The 24,903-nt window shown below is 34.7% G+C and overlaps 2 protein-coding genes across 2 annotated transcripts; both read left to right on the forward strand.

Annotated features, from left to right (window-relative positions):
- Nucleotides 1-13,044: 13,044 nt before the first annotated feature.
- LOC137932166 (ecdysone oxidase-like) lies at nucleotides 13,045-23,474 on the forward strand. Its single transcript, XM_068775758.1, has 4 exons — nucleotides 13,045-13,124; nucleotides 16,956-17,098; nucleotides 19,073-19,206; nucleotides 21,873-23,474. The coding sequence occupies exons 2-4, from the start codon at nucleotides 16,957-16,959 to the stop codon at nucleotides 23,472-23,474; spliced, it is 1,878 nt and encodes a 625-aa protein (XP_068631859.1). The 5' UTR covers nucleotides 13,045-13,124; nucleotide 16,956.
- Nucleotides 23,475-23,575: 101 nt separating this feature from the next.
- LOC137932165 (uncharacterized) lies at nucleotides 23,576-24,903 on the forward strand. The gene has a single exon (XM_068775756.1). It carries the CDS (start codon nucleotides 23,583-23,585, stop codon nucleotides 24,888-24,890), a length of 1,308 nt encoding a protein of 435 aa, XP_068631857.1. The 5' UTR covers nucleotides 23,576-23,582; the 3' UTR covers nucleotides 24,891-24,903.

Raw genomic sequence — 24,903 nt, forward strand, 5'->3', positions numbered from 1 at the left:
AGTTAGAAATTTACAGGAAATCAATATCAGGTTAGTAGGGGTCTACCCAACACGAAAAAACATGGCAAGGGGTCTACGACACAAAAAGTTTGGGGAACTCTGATTTAAATATTCGTTTATTAAATATTAAACTTTTTCCTTCAATTCATTTATTTATATTTAATGTGATCATCCTCAAAATAAACTTGAAAGATGTGTCCAATGTTTATTTATTCATGTCAGCCGATTGACGCTCTCTGCAAGGTAGATCTTCTATAAATATTATCACAATGAACATGCAGTATCTTGAAGAGTTGCTTGCTTGGACTGACAGTTGGTAGAGTATATCACGCGTGCAGCGAACAGCAGTTGGAGTTGAAAGGTTGTTGTATCACCCACTTCTAGATGGACTGACAAAATAATCAAGGTTGACAGAAACACTGGATGCTCAAAAAAATGTAATAACAGCCTTCAAGTTAAAATACAGCTGCTGATGTTACGCGTACGCGATTTGAGAAAAGCCTACAACAAAATCAGTCAATTTATTTGTTCTTAAAATACGAAATAATTTCTTATTGTTAATATAGACATATTTCAAATAACTTATTCGCTATTTTCCATCTAAAAGATGGGCTTTGTAAAGTTATGAAACTTACATCTTACTTATGTCGACAGATTTTGGGAAGTTCGTAAGTTCTGCGAAAAGTATTTTATCTTATTGTCGAAGAAGGATTTGAGCGCAGAACAAAAGGCAGTTGGGTAAAGTTCAGGTATCATAAATTTAACAATACGTCTATTCGTGAATTAGGATTTTTTAATAAATATTTTTTTATAGACATTAAAACGAGTATAAATATTTTACTCTTTTTTTTCTGCGTTGAATGAATGTACTAGTGTTAACAAAGAAAATAAAAAGTACAATATATATATATAGAATCATACATTTTCAATTAATATTTAATTTATTTTGAACAAAGATCCAAAATATCTAATTTTGGATTAGCCGTATTGTGAAAATTATGATACCTAAAATTTTTCTAACTTAACATTATATGTTTTTTGCATTACGTGCTTTTTTAATTATTATAATCTTTAATAAGTGTTCTTGTCGTTATTTTTTTAGCACCAGTCCTGACCCTATTAGGGTCCATAATACGGACTAGCACAGTACCATCGATAGGCTTCAAGGCTTCGTGTTACACTTGCCCAGCATTGGACCATATGCTACTTGAAGTGCTCCGATGAAAATTCAGACAGGCTATATTTCACTCTCGAATAATAAATGACCTCTATTGGCCTCTCACTTAGACCTCCAACGTCAGCTTATACAATATGTATTGTTTTATTACATCCTTAAAGATTACATTAATTAACACCGTTCCTTTGTTTATTCGGGACGGTTGATTTATATGAAGGCACTACATCGGCTTTGTTTGTTCGTAACAAGATCTATTTTTGATTAGACGAGGGTCAATGGATGGTTAATATATACATTTATAGTAATCCCCGATAAGGAAAGTAGATTTCTCATTATTAACAGAGGTCCGATGGCAGAGGTCCGTATTCTTCATTGTTAAATTTTAAGGTGGGTCCATCGTGAGTCCATCGTTGGGTTTTATCAATTCTTTTCTTTCGTTGACATACCTTTTGATCCCTCATTGAATCTCGCGGAGAAATTCCAAGTATATTCTTCTCCATAGTTCGATGTGCGACAGTGAGGTTGCCAATTAGGCCAGAAGTGGGAAACCAAGTTTGAATACTCTAAGTGTAATTGTAACATACATTGGTTAAGGTAAACGAAGAGAAAATATATAACGCCCACTCCGGTAGGGATCAGTCAAGTAACGTAAAAAGGGAAAATAGAAATTATAAAAAAATGTAAAACAAAATTAGTAAAGATACACATATAATAATATTGATAATAAGGCATGTAATGTAAATGAATTAAATAAGTTCATTTATACTTATGTGAACAAAAATTTTAAAATTTTACCTCAGATACAAAGACTCTGCGGTTACGCGGTAGGTTCAGATAGCGACCAAATAAAATAACACATACATTGGTTGCAAACCTACGCCCTTAGGAGACTTGGACGAAATGTTTCTTAGTTTTAAAAAGCTACACAGACTTATTATTTTTTTTAATTGTGCCGACAATTTCATGATCTACCACTGGGGTCCAATTTTTTTTAGGTTAAGACTCATTTAATATAATAGTGTTCATTATATTTCTGTAACTCACCATTGTTATATTTCATAATAATTGCAACCAATTTTAAGCAAAAACAAATTGAATATATATATATATGAGATGCTCAATGGAAAAACACTCGAATTTATTTTAAAATTTTAGTTAATAATTCTACTTAAAAGTCATTTACAAGTCGATTACCTTAAATGTTAAGAAATCTACAATCAAGTATAATGTCTCCGAGAGATAAATAAAACTGTTTGAACCCTTTCAAAGTTCACGACGCCTTTCATTTGATATGTTTCAAAGAAATTTGTCTCGATGATATCTTATTGCGAAATAAAAACATTGGCTTCAAATAATATTATTTGTTTAATGTTGTGTACATATATACAACTACAAATACATTTAAAAAAAATTTAAGTTAAACGGTTTTTTGATACCCATATTGTGGTGGTTGTGGAAAAATATGTACCTAGTCCGCCATATTGGAACGGCGTCCATCTTGAATTTTAAATTTTGACATAATCATCGTGTTTTACTAGTATAGCCTTTTTATTTGATACCCATATTGAGGGGGTTAAGGAAAAATATGTAATCCGCCATTTTGTATCGGCAGCCATCTTAGATTTATAGTGTTATTGATTTTATTATATTATATTGTCACCTTGTTGATGATGTGATAGCCTCTATAGGAGTTAATGAAATAAAACTAATCGGCGGTGACCTTAATGGGCACGTTGGCCATAAAACTCCAAATGGCAGTGAACACCATGGCGGTTTTGGCTATGGCAAGCTAAATCAAGAAGGACATAGTATTTTAGATTTTTCAAGTAGACACAATTTAATGATCATTAACACATGCTTTGAGAAAAAGGAAGAGCACCTTATAACTTACAAAAGTGGAGGTAAGAAGACGCAGGTTGATTACATACTGGGAGAAAAAAGCTTAATATCTAGATTCAAGGACTGTAAGGTTATCCCAGGGGAAGCATTAACAAGTCAACATCGAATACTTGTTACGAAGTTCAAATTGCGGAAACCACTGAGAAATGTCAAAGATAAAACACCAAAAATCAAATGGGCTAAACTGAACGGACCAGAAGGAAACCGCTTGTTAGAATGTATTACAAACTATTTAAAATCTGACTTGGACAACAAGTACCAAAACGTAAATGAAATGTGGTCCAAATTCGAAGATCTAACGGTCCCGGCAGCAAAAACTATACTAGGAGAGTCAAAAGGCATATTTCCAAATAAAGACCCTAGTTGGTGGAACGATACCGTGAAAGCAGCAGTGCGGAACAAAAAAGAGCATTTCAAGGCTTGGCAAGATTCGGAAAATGACGAGGACCTAAAGGCATATAAAATAACCAAAGCCCACACCAAAAATATCGTTGCCCAAGAAAGACAGAAAGCTAGAGATAATTTCTATAGACAGTTAGAGGAAAACACAGACGATTATGATATATACAAAATTGCTAAGCAGCGCCAGCGCAGTACATTGGACATAAACATAAATAAATATATCAGAGATGTTAATGGTAAACTCTTGACCTCGAATAATGACATCAACAAAAGATGGAAAGATTACTACGTCGAATTATCCAACGAAGAATTTCCAAGCGAAAAACTCCCCTCCATACGTGTGACCTCAGGGCCCATCGAAGCCATAACAGAATCCGAAGTTAAAGTAGCGATACTAAAGATGAAGAACAAGAAAGCTACAGGGCCAGATCAGATACCTGCGGAGATATGGAAGCGTGGAGGAATGGTAGCTATAAGGTGGCTTACGAAACTCCTAAATCTTGTCCTCACGTCCGGTACAATGCCAGACTCCTGGCGGAATAGCTACTTAATATTATTTTACAAGCATAAAGGAGACGTTTCACTTTGTGGAAATTACAGGGGGATAAAATTAACATCACACACTTTTAAACTCTTCGAAAGAATTATTAATAATAGACTGCGGCTGCTAACAACGGTCACGGAAAACCAATTCGGCTTCACTGCTGGTAAATCAACGTCGGACGCAATTCAAGCCATGAGAATTATTATGGAGAAACATAGATGCAATAAAGAAGATTTACATATTGTCTTCATTGACCTGGAAAAAGCTTTCGATAGAGTGCCAAGACAACTTGTATGGCAAGCTCTCAGGTCTCAAGGCCTCCCCGAAAAGTATGTCTCCATAGTAAAAGACATGTACTACAACTGCGCGACCCAGGTGAGAAGCCCGGCAGGACTCAGTGACCCGTTCGAAGTAACAGTTGGCGTTCATCAGGGATCCGCACTTAGCCCATTATTATTTAACTGCGTCATGCATTACCTCACAAAGGATATACAGAATGCCTTACCATGGTGCCTTCTATATGCAGATGATATTGTTCTTGCAAACAAATCAGCGGATGATTTGCAGAGAGACCTGAACCTATGGATTAGAGAACTAGAATCCAACGGCCTCCGCATAAGTAGATCCAAAACGGAACACATGCACTGTGCATTTGCACCAACACCAACACAAGGCCATAGCAATCTGAACATCAGTGGCATTCCAATACCATCCGTCACTAAGTTCAGGTACCTAGGGTCGACCTTAAGTATCGATGCAGACTCAACCGCTGATGTCAAGAACAGGGTACAAACTGCATGGATGAAGTGGAGGGAAGTGTCAGGCGTTCTATGTGATAACCGTATGCCCATTAAGACCAAGGGTAAAGTCTACAAAGCAGTTGTCAGACCAGCTATGCTCTACGGCTCGGAATGCTGGACTGTAAGTCAGAGACACGAGCAAACACTTCATGTCAATGAGATGAAGATGCTTAGATGGTCGGGTGGCGTCACTAGAATGGACAAAATACGGAACGAATATATGAGAGGTTCGTTTAAGGTAGCTCCGATCCCCAGCAAATTACAGGAAAAAAGATTACGATGGTATGGCCACATTCAACGGAAACCAGATAACCACGTAGTAAAAACTGCCTTAAGCCTCCCAGAATTCCCAAGAGGGAGAGGGCGTCCAAAAGCTACGTGGTGGTCTAATATCAGAAAGGAACTGGAAACCCTTCAACTTGATGCAGGGACAACCCAGGATAGAATGGCCTGGCGCAAATTGATAAGGAGACCCGACCCCAAATAAAGGGAAAAGGGAAAGAAGAAGAAGAAGAAGAAGATATTATATTGTCACCTAAATTAAATGTGTGTACCAAATTTCAGATCAATCTGACAATGGGAAGGTGCTTAAATTTCAATTTCTAATTTTGACCCAAATAAATAAAAAAATTCCGTACGGATCGAACTAAATAAAACCGTTTAATAATAGAATTGGACTGTCAGTTTGTAATATTCATTAATAATTTATATATATTATTGTACCATCATGGTCGTGTAAATAAGCGACGAAGAAAAGTGATCATCTCAGCTTTCTCTACAAAGGTAAGTACTCTTATTTAAACCTGGTGAACATTTGGAACCGTATCCTAATGTTCCTTTGATCGTGGAATAACCTTCAAACAAGTATATGGCTTTTAACAACATTTTAATTCGTCACCAAATCGCACACGGACAAATAAAGAAAATAGAAAATAAACAACCAGGTGGACGATCACCTACCCTCAAGTCTGATCATGTTAAATCAATAACTGAAGAAAGACAAGAACCCTGAGAAAAACAAAGAAGCTGATAGGTAAAGACATGGATTTTTATCCCGTCAAATCTCTTCAGGATACCAGACTCTTTAAACGATTAAGAAGAAGTATATAGATATAATAATGTAACATAAATAATAATTTATAGTGCAGTGTTTCTCAATGTCATGCCCACGTCCCACATGTGGGACAATTTGATTATTAAGAGACGCACTTTGAAAGTGAACTCGACACGAGTTTGATATCAAAATTATGTTACATAAAGGAACGTAATAATTTTAGCAAGGCTAGGATAGGAAATAGCACAAAAAAGTTTTCAAAATACTGCACTAGAGCCTCCTGGTCGAGTTTCCTGTTGCTTTAGAATATTCTTATACGCTTAAATCACGTGTGGGATAGAATAATCCCACCCCTATTAATCCTGTGGGTGTCAAAGGCGTATTATGCTATGTCTCCCCAATAGATGAACCACGTGTAAATAAATATAAAGAGTGTGATATAAAATAATCTGTGGTAATTATTCTAAAACACTTTGATCTAGGAATGTAGATAAAGGCAGAAAAGAGATGTAAGAAAGATGGACAATGACAGATCATGTGAAGCGTAAGACGAATGAATAGAAGATAAAGTGAAGAACGTAAAAGAATGTAGAATTAAAATTTAAAAAGTCTTTTTACTCGAATTTGTAATGTTTCTTCCCCACACAAGGTAGGTGAAACGAGAGACTCCAAATAAAGAATAGATGTACCACAAAACAAATCAGCTCCTGGTCCAGCAATATCAGCGGTGGGAATGGTTGCTAAGAATATTTAATGAAATCAGGCGTTACCTCGCGGAAGTCGATCCTAAGTAAGAAAAGGACCAATATTTAGCCACTTCCGCACATGCAGTGGTAGTCGTGCAATAAAATGCACCGCCCGCCAGATAAATGCGTATGCGGCAAACAATGCGAATCACACTGGTTGCTAAGAATGTCCGCTCTCACTAGGTGAACTGATGATATAGATTATGGAAAGACTGGTGATCGTGATGATTTTTATGAGAGATCAAAAAACAGAAGATGATTAAAATATCAAAACATATATAAACTTTCGTTAAAGCTATGGTATACCATACATCAGTTGACAGAAAATGAGCTATTTCACCACAATAAAACTTTTACAACTATAACCAATTAAATTAACAATTTGGACATCGAATACTTGGAATGCATTTCACGTACTCACTCTCCTCATACAGTACGTCTCGTTTGTTCACCGCATTTCCCAAATGCATTGGATTGTCAATTTTGATTCTGAAATGATTTCGGCGTGTACGATGTACCTAAGTGATTTCATTTGCATTTCAATGACTTTTCAGCTAGACCTAGAAATTCATTTATAAAACTATTATATTGGTTTATTAGTTTTTATTTATTCAATCAATACTTATATATTTATCAAGATATCTCTGACCAAAGATAAAGATAAAATTCATTTATTAAACATTGGAACTTTTAAAAGAACACTTATTGATGATCTTTTAATGGTTGAACAACACAGTTTTATACTTATACACTTTATCAGACACAGACTAAATGAAATCAAAATAATCAGGCGATATGGCTGCAAAGGATTTTTGTCATTTAAATATTCGTTTATTGAATAATAAGACATTTTCGTCTATTTACCTTTAATATGCGTATTGAATTTTGTAAATGATAGTCCAATAAAATTATGGGTAATTTTACTAAAAAAATCGGACTCCGTTTATTACAAATGAATTAGAGATTTTTGCAGTCAAAACTTTGGTACAACAAATTTTTACAGTTCCTTGTAAAGACACTATAGACGACGCCTGTTATTTTTGGAATTTAAGATAATTATTGTTAACGTACAACATATAAAAATACTAGCTGATCCCGTTAACGTTGTTTTGCAAAAAAAAATTAAAGTGTTGATCGTAGAGGGGTGAAAATTTTGGGATGTTTTAATGCCATATTATAAAATAAAAAAAAATCGTCAAAAAATTTAATTTTTAGGGTGAACAACCCTTATCACTTAGGGGTATGGAAAATAGATAGTAGCTTATTCTCAGACCTACTGAATAAGCATATAAAATTTGGTAAAAATCGGTCGAGCCGTTTCGGGGGAGTACGGTAACTAACATTTTGACATGGAAATTTTATTTATTAGATATCTCATAAAAGATTGAAAAAATCATAAATATAAATTTTATAGATATATTAGTAATGGTATCGATACTGCTTATAAATCGGAGGAGGCTTTTTATTAATAATGTATATATAAAAGCCGTTGAATCTTTAAGGTTCTTTAGTGCAAACGTCGGACCTGCGATCGCAGCGTAGAAACGTCGTCGGAAGGCTCTAAATGCCTCTAAAAGCCTCCTTCTACCGTTCCTATTGGAAATCGATGAGAGAGGACTACGGCTGAAAGTCCTACGGCTGATTTTTAATATCGATAATAACAAGGATTCATTATTTATACATATATATGTATATATATACATATAGTATATATAATTTTATTGGTTGCTTGGTGCTCCACTTATATATTGTTCCGCAAACAACGTATTCGCTTATATAAAAATTGAAACGAAGAAGGTCATGCAGGCTACACCGGAAAAAGAATATTCCGACTAGAGAAAGCGTTGGCATGTGTGCGTTTTATTAATCGACAATTACTTTGAAGGAGATAAAATTGATTTAGAAGAATAAATAAAAAAAAAATACATTTTATAAACATATTCACGTTACTCTTTGATCACAGTATCACACGCAGATGATAGGTTCAATAAGCCGAATTCTGATTAGAGTCGTTTTGTTTACGACAGATATTTTATGAAAACCTCACATATATAACAATGTGATAGCCAGAGAAAGCGCCCATGCTATTGTAAATGTGTTCAGATTTTATAGACCGTTATTTCAGTGGACTGTAAACTAGAATAATATTAGTTTTTAAACGGTTTTATTTAGTTCGACCCGTACGGAATTTGTTTATTTGGGTCAAAACTAGAAATTGAAATTTAAGCACCTTCCCGTTGTCAGATTGATCTGAAATTTGGTACACACATTTAATTTAGATGACAATACAATATAATAAAATCAATAACATTATAAATCTAAGATGCCGATACAAAATGGCGGATTACATATTTTTCCTTAATCCCCTCAATATGGGTATCAAATGAAAGGGCTACACTAGTAAAACAAGATGATTATGTCAAAATTTAAAATTCAAGATGGACGCCGTTCCAATATGGCGGACTAGGTACATATTTTTCCACTGCCACCACAATATGGGTATCAAAAAACCGTTTAACTTAAAAGTTTTTTAAATGTATTTATTTACATTAATTTTCTATGTATATAAAAATTAATATTTATCTGTATGTCCTTTATGGAATCGTAAACTATGCATTGGATCATATTATGATCTTTAGCAAAGTTGTTGTGCATGAACCCATAAAAGTTTCTAAGTTTAAATTTATTTATTATCAGCAAAGGAGCTAAACACTAAACACTTTAACCCTTTCCACTCCAATGTCGAGTGTCACTCAACACTGATTTTGTTCCACAAGCTCCACTGTCGAGTGATACTCGATATGGTGTAATACTTCTTTTTGCGGAAAATTTTAAAACAGGAAAGATTTTTGTAACTAAAATGTTTGAATCACGAATGAACGAAACATATTCTAGAATCGCAAGATACTATAATTCAATTAAATTTTATCGATGCTACATAACAACCTCGGAATGGAAAGGGTTAAAATCTTTAGAATGAATATATATACTCTACAATTACAATTCAATCACTAACATCTATCACAATCGTAATGATTATTTATTTACGCAATGATATCAAAGTATAGTTGCAATTTTACTACTGAAATCATTTATATTTATTATCTGTATATCGAATCGATAACATAACATTATGGATTACGTTAATACAGATAATTTATATTCATTCGCAATCGAAATAACTGTCTATCTAGATTTTATCGTAGAATTTATATTAGGTACTGTACGTAATATTGTTATTTGATTAATATTGTAATAACTATGGTCCAACGTTGAGTTTATTGTTACATTTAAATGATGAGTAATATATAGGGTGATTAAATATACATCTTCTCTCATATTCAGCTAAGAGATACTCGCCAAAGATAGCATTTGCAAGGAAAAATTTATACAAATTCGCAGAAGCGGCTTACCCTATAGTGCAGGATGTACAATGCACACGGGCGTCGCAGCGCTGATGATGATCCCTGAGACAGCTAAAAGTATAGTCCTGGATCATCATAGTACAACAATGTTATGACATAAACAGCCAGCCAGCGCGAGGGCGGCAGTTATCAAACGCTAGCACCCTATGGGTGGCTTCTGTTTCGAACATTTTGTTTCAACTCGAAATAAACCTTATTTCACGTATCCCTTTCGTTTCGCCGCTTAATTTCGTAACAGAGATATGCTACAGGCATAAAAACAGTGAGTGTTATTCTGCCGTCATAAGAAAGGCTGTAACTAATACCATACTGTAAGCTATACCTACTAATAAAATAGCTTGTTTGAATATGGAAAAACTTTCTTGTTACGACGGCAAAGTTAATAGTTAAAGCCGCGGGGGGTGGTCAGGCCTAGGCGGGCGGGCGCTACACGAGATAAAGTCCTGCAAATTCGCCTGTCACTGTTCCTTTTACAGTTTTGCTATTTTATTTCAGGATCTAGTTTATTTGAAGTACGAAGTTTTCAAAGCCATGGATTGTCTTTTATTTTACTTTGACTTTATATATTCATTCACTCTTAATTTGTTTAATGGCGGTCTTAATGCCTTATAGGCATTCTTTATAGCATACTTATTCTTTTCAGCCGATGGAAGTCCACTGCAAGGCCTAAAGATTACCACTATGACCAGTCCACCTGGACCACCTCGTGGTCATCATTCATGAACCTTTCAGCCCCAACGACCTCACTGCCAATTCAGACATGTAACTCTTCGAGCTACTTCGGTAATCTTGGTTCTTTTGCGGATGTCCTCATTTCTGATACGACCTCGCGATCTCCGAGCACAGCTCTCTCCATTGCTCTCATGTGTGGCTCTGAGGTTGCACGGGCGTTGTGCCCCACCCACTGCCACTACAGACGAGTCACTCTTCGAGCTACGTCGGTAATCTTGGTTCTTTTGTCGATGTCCTCATTTATGATACGACCTCGCGATGTCCGAGCACAGCTCTCTCCATTGCTCTCATGTGTGACTCTGAGGTTGCACGAACGTTGTGCTCCACCCACTGCTACTACAGATGAGTAACTCTGAGCTACGTCGGTGATCTTGGTTCTTCTATTGAACTTCTCATTTCTGATTCTATCCCTCAGCGAAACTGAGCATAGCCCTCTCCATTGTTCTTTAGGTCTTGAGCCTTATAATGCAGCCCGTCCTAAGACCACATCTCAGATCCGTGTGTCATCACTGCCAACATACCCTGGTCAAAGACCTTCGTCTTCAAACGTTGCGGTATTTTAGACGAGAAGAGGTTTTTTTAGTTACCTGAATGCTGTCCATCCGTATCGGATGCATTGTACTGCCAGATGTTAATAACCTGCAACATTCCAATATAAAATATAAATTAATATAACATATTGAATGAGTTAGTCAATATGATTGGAAATAAATGTAAAAGATTAGAAAGGCTTTTCCTGACAAATGAACTACTTACTCCTTAAGTCTTTTATTTATAACCAAACCTCCTGTATAATATATCAGTACCGTGACAATGAAAGCCTTTGTTAAGAACACACAATGATCTTTTGAAAAACGATCAAATTAACAAATAATTAGAAAGACATCACAATGATAAAGAGATTTTAATGAATAAAAATCAGAAAGAATCAAAAAGAAATTTTTTAATATAGTCGAACAATTGCTTTGATGAACACAGTAAAAGATTTTTAACAAAGAAAACGCCAATATTAATTACTTTGTTTCTGAATGTAAGGTTTAAAAAAAAAGTAATTTAATTCTGAAATATTCTATTTTAAGAACAAATTATTTACGTACGTTACTGTTTAGTTATATAACTCTACCTTGGATAACATGACATTTAGTTTTAAATGTAAAAATAAAACTAAATAGAGAAAATGTTAAGTCCAACACATGAAGATTAATTTTATCCACAGTACAGATTTTGTTCAAAGCAATGAAATAAATTAAGTTCACATTTCAGTAATGAGAAGATCCGTAGAGCCACTACAGCCACAGGCGTAGATCGACAGCTGGTCTTAAGTGGCAGAGAACATTGCATATCACTCGTGTAACCATGCTTGTTTCATTGCTATTAAGTATATAAATACCTAATAATATATTAATAGTTTAATATATTTCTATATAATAAAGTATTCAAAAGAAAAAAGAAGACTTACCTAAAAACTTAATAGCAGGATCACGGATTATGAGATACAACTACCAATCATTCTGTATATTCATATTATTACATTGTTAGAGATAAAGAGAGATTGAAAAATGGATTTTAAATAGCTTCACACGCACGCAAACACGCACGCACGCACACACACACACGAGCACACACACACGCGTGCACACACACACTTGTGCACACACACACACACGTGCGCACACTCGTATGTATATAGATATATATTCTTTCTACAGACTACACTTTTTAATTCCAGCATCTCCTTTCTTCCATCGAACAACAAAATGCACGGATTCAAGAGATACACGGTTGAAATTCTTAGCATCCATACTAAGCATTTTGCTAATACTTTTATAGTTCAAACAGCAAAGAGTAGAACAACCTAACGGCGTCGTAGTTTCCAGTCATAACTTAGAAGTCTTCAAGACAAGAGTGATTAGGTTTCCTCTAGTCAAGCATGTACCATGGTAGACCACGTCATCGCTAAACATCAGGCGAGAGATCAAATGCTTCACCTATAAAGAATTAAAAAATATTATTTTTATGTGCATGAATTCTAAATTCAAAAAAGTATTGTAGCTGTAATGGCCAGTAACATGCGTTCTCACGAGAACCCCATATGTAAAATAAAAAATTGCAATAAATAAATATTTGATTACAATATTTATCGATATATATCATGCAATTAAACCACGTATTTCTTATCACAGGACCTCGTGGCATTATTAAATTGATAAGAGAATGGCTCGCCCAAATCTTATTGACTCATTCCGTTCTCGCTTCGTGTGATAGGCGGTAAAATATTTTGTTTTTGTTTCACTAGTGTTTATTTTATATAGGAGAATGTGTTAAGTTTTTACAATTATTGCAAGGTAAGAAACAAAGTTGTGTTATTTTAGTGCGCTAAATTAGGCGATTGTCACGCTATCTATCCCGGCTGATGCGTAACTGTATAACATCTTAAATCGTTGTGTAAAGTGTAGAGGAGATCTGGACTGAACTCCGTGTGTGGTGTTGGGCTATATCCACGTTACTGCCCGCTTTTGTCGGTGATCATCATTTCTCCCTGTCGAAGGTTCTTCAAATAATTCCGAAGTACTTAAGTGGAATGATGACTTTATTAAAGTCAATAGGAGACACTAAATGCAGGTTGCTCTCAACTATCTCTATAATGAAGGAGAGAGGTTTATGTCCAAAAATGAGTATCGTACAACTGAAGATATAAATATGACTACAAGCAATTTTTGAGATCTTTACACTGCAAGTTGTTAGATATGTTAGTTATTCGAACCACATCTCTCGTGCCTTTAAAGCTGAAAGGTTCTCGGGTAATGACCACGTGCACAACGTAACAAAGCGTGACGCAGCGTGACGCAGCGTGACGCAGCGTGATGCAGCGTGACGCAGCGTGACGCAGCGTGACGCAGCGTGGCACAGCGTGACACAGAGTGACAAAGCGTGACGCAGTGTGACGCAGTGTGACGCAGCGTGACACAGAGTGACAAATCGTGACATAGTTAAGAAAAGTCGCTAGATGTGGGCAGTGAAAGACCGGTCATCGTGGCGATCGTTGAAGGAGCTCTATGCCTTGCAATGCCTCTACTGGCTAAAAAGAAGAAGAAGGAGAAATTAGTCAAACTCACTTGATTACATAAGTTGAAAAGCATATTGTTTGTAGTTCTTTCTAGCGACTTCTTCTATTACCGCAATATAAATTAGCACCTTCTTCTACCACCATTAGATATTAGGTTTTAATATTTCCATTGTTAAGAAACACGACTGTCTTTTTTGCGGGCATATCAACATGTGAGAACGACTTTATTAAGGAGAAAAAAACGGACTAGTTTTATAGTTGACTTAGTATACTTTTGAAACGCTTGTAGCTTTATTTTAAGATAATGGATGTCATCATAGGAAATGTAGCTTCGTAGCATTCAATGGAATCTCCGTTGTCGATTCTATCGCGTTACAAAGAGAGTTGTTAAGTGCGGTTCTCGGGGCTGACGGTCCGCGTAGCAGGTTGAAAGAGTTTTCCTTACATTCACGCTCACCGATCAAACCTATCTTTTGAAGCGGCTTGCACACACCGACTTTCCACGACCTCAATTAGCGATTTACGGAAAACCATCAATACATCCTTATTCTGTTTAAATCCGATAGATAGAGCCGATAGATGCTTATTGCAAGGTATAGACCCCCCACAAAGTCCACACAATGATTGGTCTTACACAGACCCGTATCCAGCGACTTCCTGTAACTGCGAACAATATATAATAAATAAAATATTTTAGTCTAATAAAACATAATAACAGCACTTCACCCGCCTACTACAAACTAAAAGGTTCTATATTTAAACTACCGCGAACTCTATCGAAATAATTAAAGTGGGCTGAAACAAGAGGCCGTTATTAAAATGTAACAAGTGGTAATACGAAATTAATTAATAATTTATAATTACATACACCACTCGAAACGGCTCGTAACTTCAACAATTTAAAACTATAACAATATAAAATTAACATAGTAGATACACTCATTAATTAAATCACATTTATATATGTGTATGTGTGTATTATGAGTAGGCTTCACCTAGAGAGTAAAAGGGAGGGCTATGTTTAAAGTTTCGCTGTGAAACCGAATAAGAAATGGGGAGAAAAGCCGAAGAACCAAGATCACTGACGTACCTCATAAAATTATTTGTCTGAAGTGGCAGTTGGGGGGAGCCACATCGCTCGTGAAATCAATGGCCATTGGTGTCTGAAGGTTCTCGAGTTCATGAGCCGGTAGGCCTTCCACTAGGTTGACCGACGAAGTAGTTAAGGTTGCGGGAAGTTGTTGTATGTAGGTAGCGCAGTGGGCATCCATCGACTGAAATGATGACGATGATGATGGTTGTGATGATGATGATGATTGAGATGGTGATGATGATTGTGACGATGATGAGTGTGATGATGACGATTGTGATGGTGATTGTGATGATTGTGACGGTGGTGGTGATGATTGTGATTGTGGTGGTGGTGATGATGATGATTGTGATTATGGTGATGATTGTTGTGATGATGGTGATGGTGGTGGTGGTGGTGATGCTTTGATACAATTGTTCATTTGGAAACAATGTCGGATCTCTGTAGTGTCGGCCTGTGTTGACAGATGACGCTAGTTGATGTTAAAGGTATAAAAAGGATACCGCGCGGCAAAATCGACAACACCCCACTCACTACACTATACACCTACACGGCTATAGTTCTCCGCGTGTAGACGTCTTCGTAGCTACTGAGGTACGATCCCCAGCGTAAAATTTTTAGTACGTAGACCTCTGTTTCCACAGGCTCAAGTTCGATGAAGCTGTACAAAGCCTAGATCTGCTAGCAGCACAACATCAAATACATCAAATAGTAAAATAGAATCGACATTAATACAGAATACGACAACGTCACGACACTTGTTCACCGACCCTTCCGCTCCTTGAACTCTTGACCGACGAAGTTATAAAAGCCTTACGGCTTACAGTACAAACATCTGTCGAAACAATACAATACGTCACGTACATATATTTTTAAATATTAAGGTGTCGATATATTTCCTATATATATACTACTCAAAACAAAATAGGGCCATCATTTTGTCCCTTAATTTATGTGCACACATGATTATTAAATTTTTACAATTTGTCAATGTTGAATTAGGGTTTTACACATTAAATTAACACAAAATAACGTTTGAATTGTTTAATTTTATCGCAATACACTTAAATACACATTTTTAGAGAAAATGAGCACTAAGTAGACTGTCAATAAAAACTTTTATAGTCACTGTTTGTTTTTAATAAACATGTGTGCTAGAAGTAGTAGTGCTTCATTTTGTCAATGATTAGTATATGAGTTATTTATAAACACGATTAGAGACAAAGTTGCGGTGGGCCCTATTTTGTTTTGAGTAGTTTATTATCAAATTTATTATTACCTAAATTTTGAATGCTGGTATCATTGCCTAATATTGCTATAAATATATAATATTAATAAATAAATGAAAAAAATTCGTTACGCTTATTTAGAGTGATTTGTTAGAAGTGTAACATCTTTGAATAAGCGGAGTGAGATATACAAGCTCATTTGCACAGATAATATAAGTAATTTAATGATAGGTAAATTAAGAAAAATAATTTTAACATTAGAATTACTACATATTAAAATTATTTATTATTAACTATCTGTTCGTGTAGAATTTATAATGTCGAAAATTATGGCTAATCGCATTGCAATGGAAAAGAAATATAACATATTTCAAAGAGATCTCTTTTTAACCCTTAAATGTATGACTTTCATTTATACTTTTAAAAATAGTTATATCTTGCAGATAAGTTACCTACGATGCAGGAAAAGATATAAAAATATTAAATATAATATTTTTATACTTATCAAAGAAAACTTTGTTGTAGATATACAACACTATGCACTTACTGTACACTATTGTATTCAAAGTGTTATGTTGCAGTTTTTCATCATTACGCATTTAAGGGTTAAAGAAAATAGATATAGGCGTTTAAAACTAAACGTACATTAACCAATAAGCCTGTATAATCCGTAAAAAAATATTTAACAAATAAAAAAATGATTTACATTAATCTTTAATGAATGTGCGAAACAATTTATTTATATTAAATACGCATGTGCGGATATAACAAATAAATATTATAATTTCAGGATGACATGTTACAATGCATCGTGTCCTGTGAACACGATCGGACCGGCAGGAGCTGCATTTGTAGGTGTGATAACTCACATGCTAGCAGCACAGTGTCTGATTACTGAAAATTGGCCTGATGATGCCTTCGAGAAAATTTCATGTAACTATTCAATATTCCTTTCATCTAAGTACGAAAAGGACCAATATTTAGCCACTTCCGCACATGCAGTGGTAGTCGTGCAATAAAATGCACCGCCCGCCTGCCCGCTGATAAATGCGTATGCGGCAAACAATGCGAATCACATATTCATATTCCTTTCATCTATTATCTTCTATATTTATACCTACAAGATAGAATGGTATGTCGTTTCAGATGAGACAGAAAATAGAACATTAGTGATCAGTATTAGTACTGAAAAAATTCATAGTAAATAAGGTTAACATTGTCATTTCAGTTTATAAAATTCCACTGCAGGGCTTCTCCGAAAGGTATCTATGATGGGATATACCATAATACCACTCTTGGCAGACTGGTGAGTGATGGCAGTGTGGTATCATGATACGTAAAGATCGCTACTGCCCATCTTCCGAAAACTTTTTTTTAAAGCAATGACAATCCTATATAATTAATCCACAAACAACTATTTGAATGCAATGAAGTTATATATGTAGACAACTCTAAATATGATGAAGACATAAATCTTAATGGACAAAGGGCATACGGCATATTAAAAAATACTTTGACAAAATAGATACGTAGTATTAGTGTGGAAAGCGAGTTCATTTAAAGTAAGTTTACGTATCATACAAGGTTACCGATAACTCGATGTCTAAAATGAAAGATTAGGCATCTTGATCAGATGACGAAATTGATTTTCATATAGCATTGCGTTATTTTTTACTTTTAATATTTTTATAGCAATTGTAGCTTGAGATAGACTAGGTATATTTAAAAACATAAAACATCGATAATATATGATAACCACCAGGTTCATAGATGAATGAAAGCTAGACGTTCAAGTTCGCAACACTTGCTGTAAGATTAATAAAACAATAAAATATTTTTCTTTAACATTTTCCAATGTGCTTACTAATCTATGACAATGTATCTTGTCACCACCTTGGATAGAATGGCAGAGTATGTCTAAAGGCATGATATCCGCCATTACACAGGTTGTAAATATTGTACATATAAATATGACTAGGGCATATATACGTCCTAGGAGGTGGAGCACTGCCTGAGTAGGCGTCCTTACTCTGGGGAGAATATCCTGAAACAGTGAACCACCTTCCTAGCTTACACCCAAGGATTATCCCCTTGGGTGTAAGCTAGGAAGTTGTCATTAACCAAGGCTACGGTACAGAGACAGGTTGAAAGATGCTCACCATCCACGAGGCTCAGGGGCTAAAGAGCGAGATGGTCATCGTTGTTCGAACAATAGACATCCTCGGGCTATATAACATTGTTCATCTAGTGGTAGCAATATCACGTCACACACGTGCGTGTATTGCACGGACGAGACTCAAGATGCGATGAAGATGATTCATCGATGTGGCGAATACGGCAACCGCCGCACAGATACTGGCGCACAACCTGAGGATGCCAATATGGAGTAAGGATGAGGAAGTAGTCGCGGGAAACGTAATTTTAAAAACTATACATCCTTAGGATGTCTTTAAAATAGATTAAGAAACTTAGCAAACACTGCAACAAGTGTAACAAAAAAAACCGAAATATTGAACGTAAATGTAAAAACATAAAAAAATTACTTCAGTAAGAAGAAAGTCTTCTGGCTGTGATAATTCTTCTGTGATATTTAATTACAAGATCATATTCATATAAGAATATCACATTAATGGTCTAAACGTTGATTATACAATGTCTTATAATGTAAACATCCTGTATTTTTAAAATAATCATAATTAATATGAACATAACAAGTTAAGAAAATTTCTAATTTAGATACTTTCTTTATTTATTTAATTGTAATAGATTTTTTAATATTTCTTCACGATATTTTTGTATTTAAATATACATTTCTTGATAATCAACTATGGAGGTTTATTTTTTTACATTTTTGTCAAATCGTCATTAATTAAATTGATAAATTTAACATGTTGCGTTTATTTTCAGATGGTGAATATTTCGATTTTATAATTGTCGGTTCCGGTACTGCTGGATCAATTCTAGCGAATAGGTTAACAGAGATAGAGGATTGGAAGGTTTTGCTGATTGAGGCAGGGGAAAATCCTCCCATCGAAAGCATAGTAAGTTACATTACCAAAACATTAACACGCAAGAATTCTTTCTCTCAAGTGTTTTTAATAGAATCGGTTTTCGGTTTTAGAATCGGTTTAATAAATAGTATAATATAAGATGATAATTACAGATAAAATACGTGTTAAATATTTGAACAATAAATAATGTTGCAAAATAGAATAGTAAGGAAACCTAGAATGTAGTGGTTGAGGATGAATGTATGGCTAATGGAATGAAAGAGAAAGACTGGGAAAATTGTAGAATGAAAGAAACAGTACGACAGATAAGATGATAGAGAATGAAGATATGAAAGAAAAGAATGATATTAATAAAAAAAAATGAATAAATTACTAGAATTAAAAAGTCCCAGTTCCACACGAGATAGGGGAACGAGAGGTCCCCAACAGCGGGGACCATTTATAAAAAAAAAATAGAATCGGTTTTAAATATAGAATGTAATTTTTATATATTGTGATCATCTATGGTGTAGACCTTTGTCCAGCAGTGGGTGTCCTTTGAGATGATGATAAAGTTTAAAGGATACTTTACAAAGCTTAACCCTTTCAGTGACAAAAATATCTTACAAAAATATGCTTAAAAATGCCTGTAGAAAAGTACATTTTTATATGAACAATAACAATATTCATTTCCGATGTAATACACCAATATTCATAACTTCTCAACATTCTCATCAAAAGATTTTATACCATGACTAGCTGATCCCGCAAACGTTGTTTTGCAATAAAAATTAAAGTTTTTAATTAACAAATGTAAGATAAAGGTTGATCGTAGAGGGGTGAAAATTTAGGTTTGGTATATTTTTGTATGCTGTATCATAATAAAATAATAACCAAAAAAATTGTCTAAAAAAATTAAAAATAAAATTTAGGGGTGGACCACCCTTATCACTTCGGGGTATGGAAAATAGATAGTAGCCGATTCTCAGACATACTGAATACGCATGTAAAATTTGGTAAAAATCGGTCAAGCCGTTTCGGAGGAGTTCAAGTTCGAACACCGTGACACGAGAATTTTATATATTAGATGATAAAAATACAAAAAGTGAATACTACATATTTATTGACATGGAAATTATAAAGTGTATTGAAAATGAACGTGATTTATTTACAAATGTGCACATCTGCACGTGCCAAAAGTGATCTGTCAAAAAGAGCGCTATCGCAATGCTAACATTTTTCACTAGATATCGCTATTGGAAACGCGACAACGCTCCCGGGCATTGTAAGGGTTAAAGTCAACCTCGCCATATTAATTTCATATTACATCATATCATTCTTCTAGTTCAGAGTTCCTCAAACTTTTTTGTGTCGTAGACCCCTTGCCATGTTTTTCCGTGTTGAGTAGACCCCCTACTTACCTGATATTGATTTCCTGTAAATTTCTAACTGTAGTGAAGTTTAGTGTTAAAAACTTAAAGTAAAAACACGTGTTAATTTATACATTTATTAATTGAATTTAAATTAAAACTACTCAAAATAAAATTTTGTATCTGTTATGTAAAATATACGTAACATTAAATAAACTATAAATAAAATAACATAAGCAATAAGTCAATATTTTAATGAGAAGGGTGAACCTGATGCTTTGGGTTAATCTTAAATCTCCTCGGCTAATGATGTCCAGTCTGTGGACCCCATTTTCATTTCATGGACCCCAAAATTTTTTTTCGCTGACGTAGACCCCTTGCTGGTTGTCATAGACCCCTAGGGGTCGATATAGACCACTTTGGGAATCACTGTCCTAGTTTATCTTGTAATGTCACTCCATTTATTAAAAGTTGTCAGATAATTACGTATGCTTTATTTAGTGCTTAGCGAGGTTTTATTGCTAGACCACAAGTTTTTGCTGTGGCTTGGTCACTATAAGTTACAGGGGCAACTGCAATATCTAAGCCAGATACTACTGTGATCAAGAAGTTAAGTGAAATTATAATTTAAAACAGACGAGGGTCATATCTAAAAGATCAAAGATTTGGTGACGGTTGGGGACATCGCTGATGGTCTCGGAACATCATTTGGCTCAGTCCAAACCATTTTGAAGGATGTTTTATATTTCAACGCGATAAGTTTCAATTGGTAGATGTCATACTGCATTGGTTCTTCGCGACTTTTTTGCCAAAAACTCGACTCATGTCGTTTTACAACCAACGTATTTACCTAATTTAGTCCCGTACGCATTCTGGCTATTCATCAAACTCAAAAGACCCTTTTTCAAAAGAGGTAAAAACCAAAGCGTAGAAGGTTTTAAAGGTTATAATGGAAAAAGGCTATTCCGACTGTTTCGAACACCGGAAAAAGGGTTGGCAAAAATGCTTTTAATAAGACGAAGATTATTTTAAGCGGGGTGAAACTAATTTGGAAGATCGAATAAAAAAATTACATTTTATAAACAGATTCATCTAACTCTTTTAATACGGTATTACATAAAACAAACGCTTAAAGATTAAATCCACTACCACAACAACCGTTTTGGTCACATTTTACTAACGAAAACTTTGTAATATACGCTTATTACAGTTCCTAGCTAATGTATTATAAACTTACAAATTTAACCATGTAAAGCCTTTTTAATTTTTTTACATTATTATATTGTTCTGTTAAAAAGTGTACACGTGCTATTTCTCTACATTTACATTCATTTAAATTATTTCCAGATTCCCAACTTTGCAGGATCAACTCACAGAAGTCAACATGCTTACCAGTATTACACTGAACAAGAAGAGAATATTAATAAAGGCTGTATAGATCGCAGATCATTTTGGCCGAGAGGAAGAGTTATAGGTGGAACAGGAAGTATCAACGGACTTCTCCATATGAAAGGAAGCTCAGGTGATTATGCGCGGTGGCATTTTGAGAAAGACGATGGATGGGACTGGCCGACCATAAAGTCATACTTTAAGAAGAGTGAAAAAATAATCGACCCTTTGATTTTAAACAATCCAAAACTATTAGAAAACTATGGAACAGAAGGTAATTTTATCATAGATAAGCTAAACTACACCCATACCAAAATCGCAGATAAATTAACCAAGGGATATTTAGAAATTGGCTTAAAACACTTAGAAGACCTTAACGGTCCGAGTCAATTGGGCGTTGGAAATATAAGAGGAGGTATTAATAAAGGAAAACGTGTTAGTACCGCAACTGCATTTCTGAATGCAGCAAGAGAACGAAAAAACTTATACGTGCTGAAGAAGACTTTTGTAACTAAAATAGAAATTGATGAAACTAAACGAGCTGAAGGAGTGAAAGTGATTCTATCAGATGGGGAAGCTACGTCTTTTTTCGCTAATAAGGAAATTATTATAAGCGCTGGATCTATTAATACACCTATTTTACTAATGTTATCCGGAATAGGACAAAAGGCACATCTCAAAGAGTTGAAGATTAAAACTGTTGCTAATTTACCAGTGGGTGAAAATCTCCAAGACCATGTAAGAATTCCAGTTTTAGTGTCGATTGATACAAACTCTACACAAGAAGACGAAGTATATTGGCTGAAAGCAATGGCTCAATATTTGGTCGACCAAACAGGACCGCATGCAACGAATTATGATCAACCTAATATAAATGCATTCCTTTCGATTCACGAAAATGCAAGTTTACCCGATGTCCAAGTCGATCATAATTATTTTGTACGTAACACCTCATATATCTCTTCAATGTGCAAATATGTATTATCCTATGATAACGATATATGTAAACAGATCTCTGATATAAACAAAGAGCATGATATTTTATTATTCTATATTTCACTATGCCGTCCTTTCTCTAGAGGCAAAATATTATTAAGATCAATCAACGCAGTTGAATTCCCTAAAATATATGCAAATTATTTCTCAGACGAAAGAGACATGGGTGTGTTTATCAAAAGTATAAAGAAAGTTATGAGAATTGTTGAAACGCCTACTTTTAAGGCACTTAATGCAACAATTCAAAGAATTTATCATAAAGAATGTGACGATTTTGAAATGGAGAGCGACGAATATTGGGAGTGCTTAGCTAGAACGATCACATTTAATGTCTACCATCCTGTAGGGACAGCTAAAATGGGCAAAAATGGTGACCATACAGCAGTAGTAACGAGCAAGTTAAAGGTACGCGGTGTAAAAAACTTAAGGGTGGTTGACGCAAGTATAATGCCAACTATACCAAGTGTTAATACCAACGCTGCTACCATGATGATAGCAGAACGCGCATCAGATTTTATTAAAACTGAATACAACGGTGAAAATATTAAAAAAGATGAATTGTGAATGACAAAATTGAAATAAATATACGATGTAAAACCTCATAAGTCCAAAGACCTTAAATAATTTAAAAATGAACACATCAAAGTAACTGTCACACTGTTTAATAATGCTATGTTTAGAAAAGAAATTTCACTCTGTATTGTTTTCTTGACCTCCTATTTCAGTGTAATACTAGGAACAATTACTATTCTAGATAAAGGTGTTAAGCCATTAGTAAAAGGTTCAATTGGAATACAATTTTATGTGAATGTTGAAAATAAAAACAGAGGTAGTGTTTGTAAGATAAGTCCTAGAGGAAAAATTTGTCTAGTGGATGACAATAGAAAGGATTGTAGCTTCGAAACGAGCAGTGCGTATTCAAATTTTGTCAAATCTAAACAAAACAAGACATTAATTTTCGTGTTTCCAACATTATTTCAACACGATCTAATAGGTTATCTCGATCTAACTTTAGAGTATCAATGCCGAAATAAAAGAAACATAACTGATTTACGTATACCATTTAACACTAAAGTTTCTAGCAATAGAATGCAATCTAATTATTTATTAAGACATTACATTGAAAATGAAAAGTATAAAGAATGTATGGAATTGGATCAGAATTCACTGAATGATTGTAATTCTGTTGATTGCGATATTAAGTATTTGGGTAAAAGATCATATTTCAACGAACAACTTCAGAAATGTACTCCGGTGACGACGTGTATCGGTGATCCGGAAAAGGAACTACCTGAAGCTGCACTAGTACTAAGCAGTAATACCTGTAGAGATTTAGATTCACCATTAACAGTTCAAGATATATACGCTATTAGAACAGGTCTTGGCACCGCGGTTTTGTCGACAACAGCAGCACCTACCAATGAAATTAAACTGGATATCTCATCAAATTGTTCAACTATATCACAGAACATTAAATTTTTAAGAGACTTAACAACTGGGAAATTTTACCCATCAAACGATGGAACATTAGATGTTAGTGCATACTGTAGATCAGCATTTTTCTCTATAGTAATAAGCGTCATGATATTTTGCTTCAGTATCTTATTATTTGCATTTCTACTAAACACAATAAATTGTATATGTACCAAAGATAAAGATAGATCGCGATGTTGGAAAAAATTGAAAAGCACTTTAAACGTTTTCGAATCAGAAAGTGTACATGAATATGGTGAGAATAAAGAGGTCAGAAATTCATTAATACGTGAAATTATGATAAGGGATCTGCCAATGGAATTGAGGAACAGCGCTGTGGACATTTGCCAAACGATGAAAGAGGAAATAAATAGGAAAAATAGATACAGGATGATGGATGTCGGAAGCCAAATTAGTTTAGTCGTTGATAATAATTACCAAAGTACTTCAGCGTCGTTATCTACAACGTCTATCGAAGCGAATGATAAGAAAAATAGATTACCATAAAAGAGTTTTTAAA

Source organism: Battus philenor, unplaced genomic scaffold (assembly GCF_028537555.1).
Source record: "Battus philenor isolate CCGP_79_NKW_IND1 unplaced genomic scaffold, ilBatPhil1.0.hap1 SCAF_9, whole genome shotgun sequence".
In the NCBI taxonomy this organism is placed as follows: Eukaryota; Metazoa; Arthropoda; class Insecta; order Lepidoptera; family Papilionidae; genus Battus; species Battus philenor.

Excerpts from the sequence above, each read along its gene's own strand:
- LOC137932166 (XM_068775758.1), top strand. The coding sequence starts at position 16,957 with ATGACATGTTACAATGCATCGTGTCCTGTGAACACGATCGGACCGGCA. Across the intron at positions 17,099-19,072 it reads TGCCTTCGAGAAAATTTCAT|ATGGTGAATATTTCGATTTT; the intron begins GTAACTATTCAA and ends GTTTATTTTCAG. Across the intron at positions 19,207-21,872 it reads ATCCTCCCATCGAAAGCATA|ATTCCCAACTTTGCAGGATC; the intron begins GTAAGTTACATT and ends AATTATTTCCAG.
- LOC137932165 (XM_068775756.1), top strand. The coding sequence starts at position 23,583 with ATGTTTAGAAAAGAAATTTCACTCTGTATTGTTTTCTTGACCTCCTAT.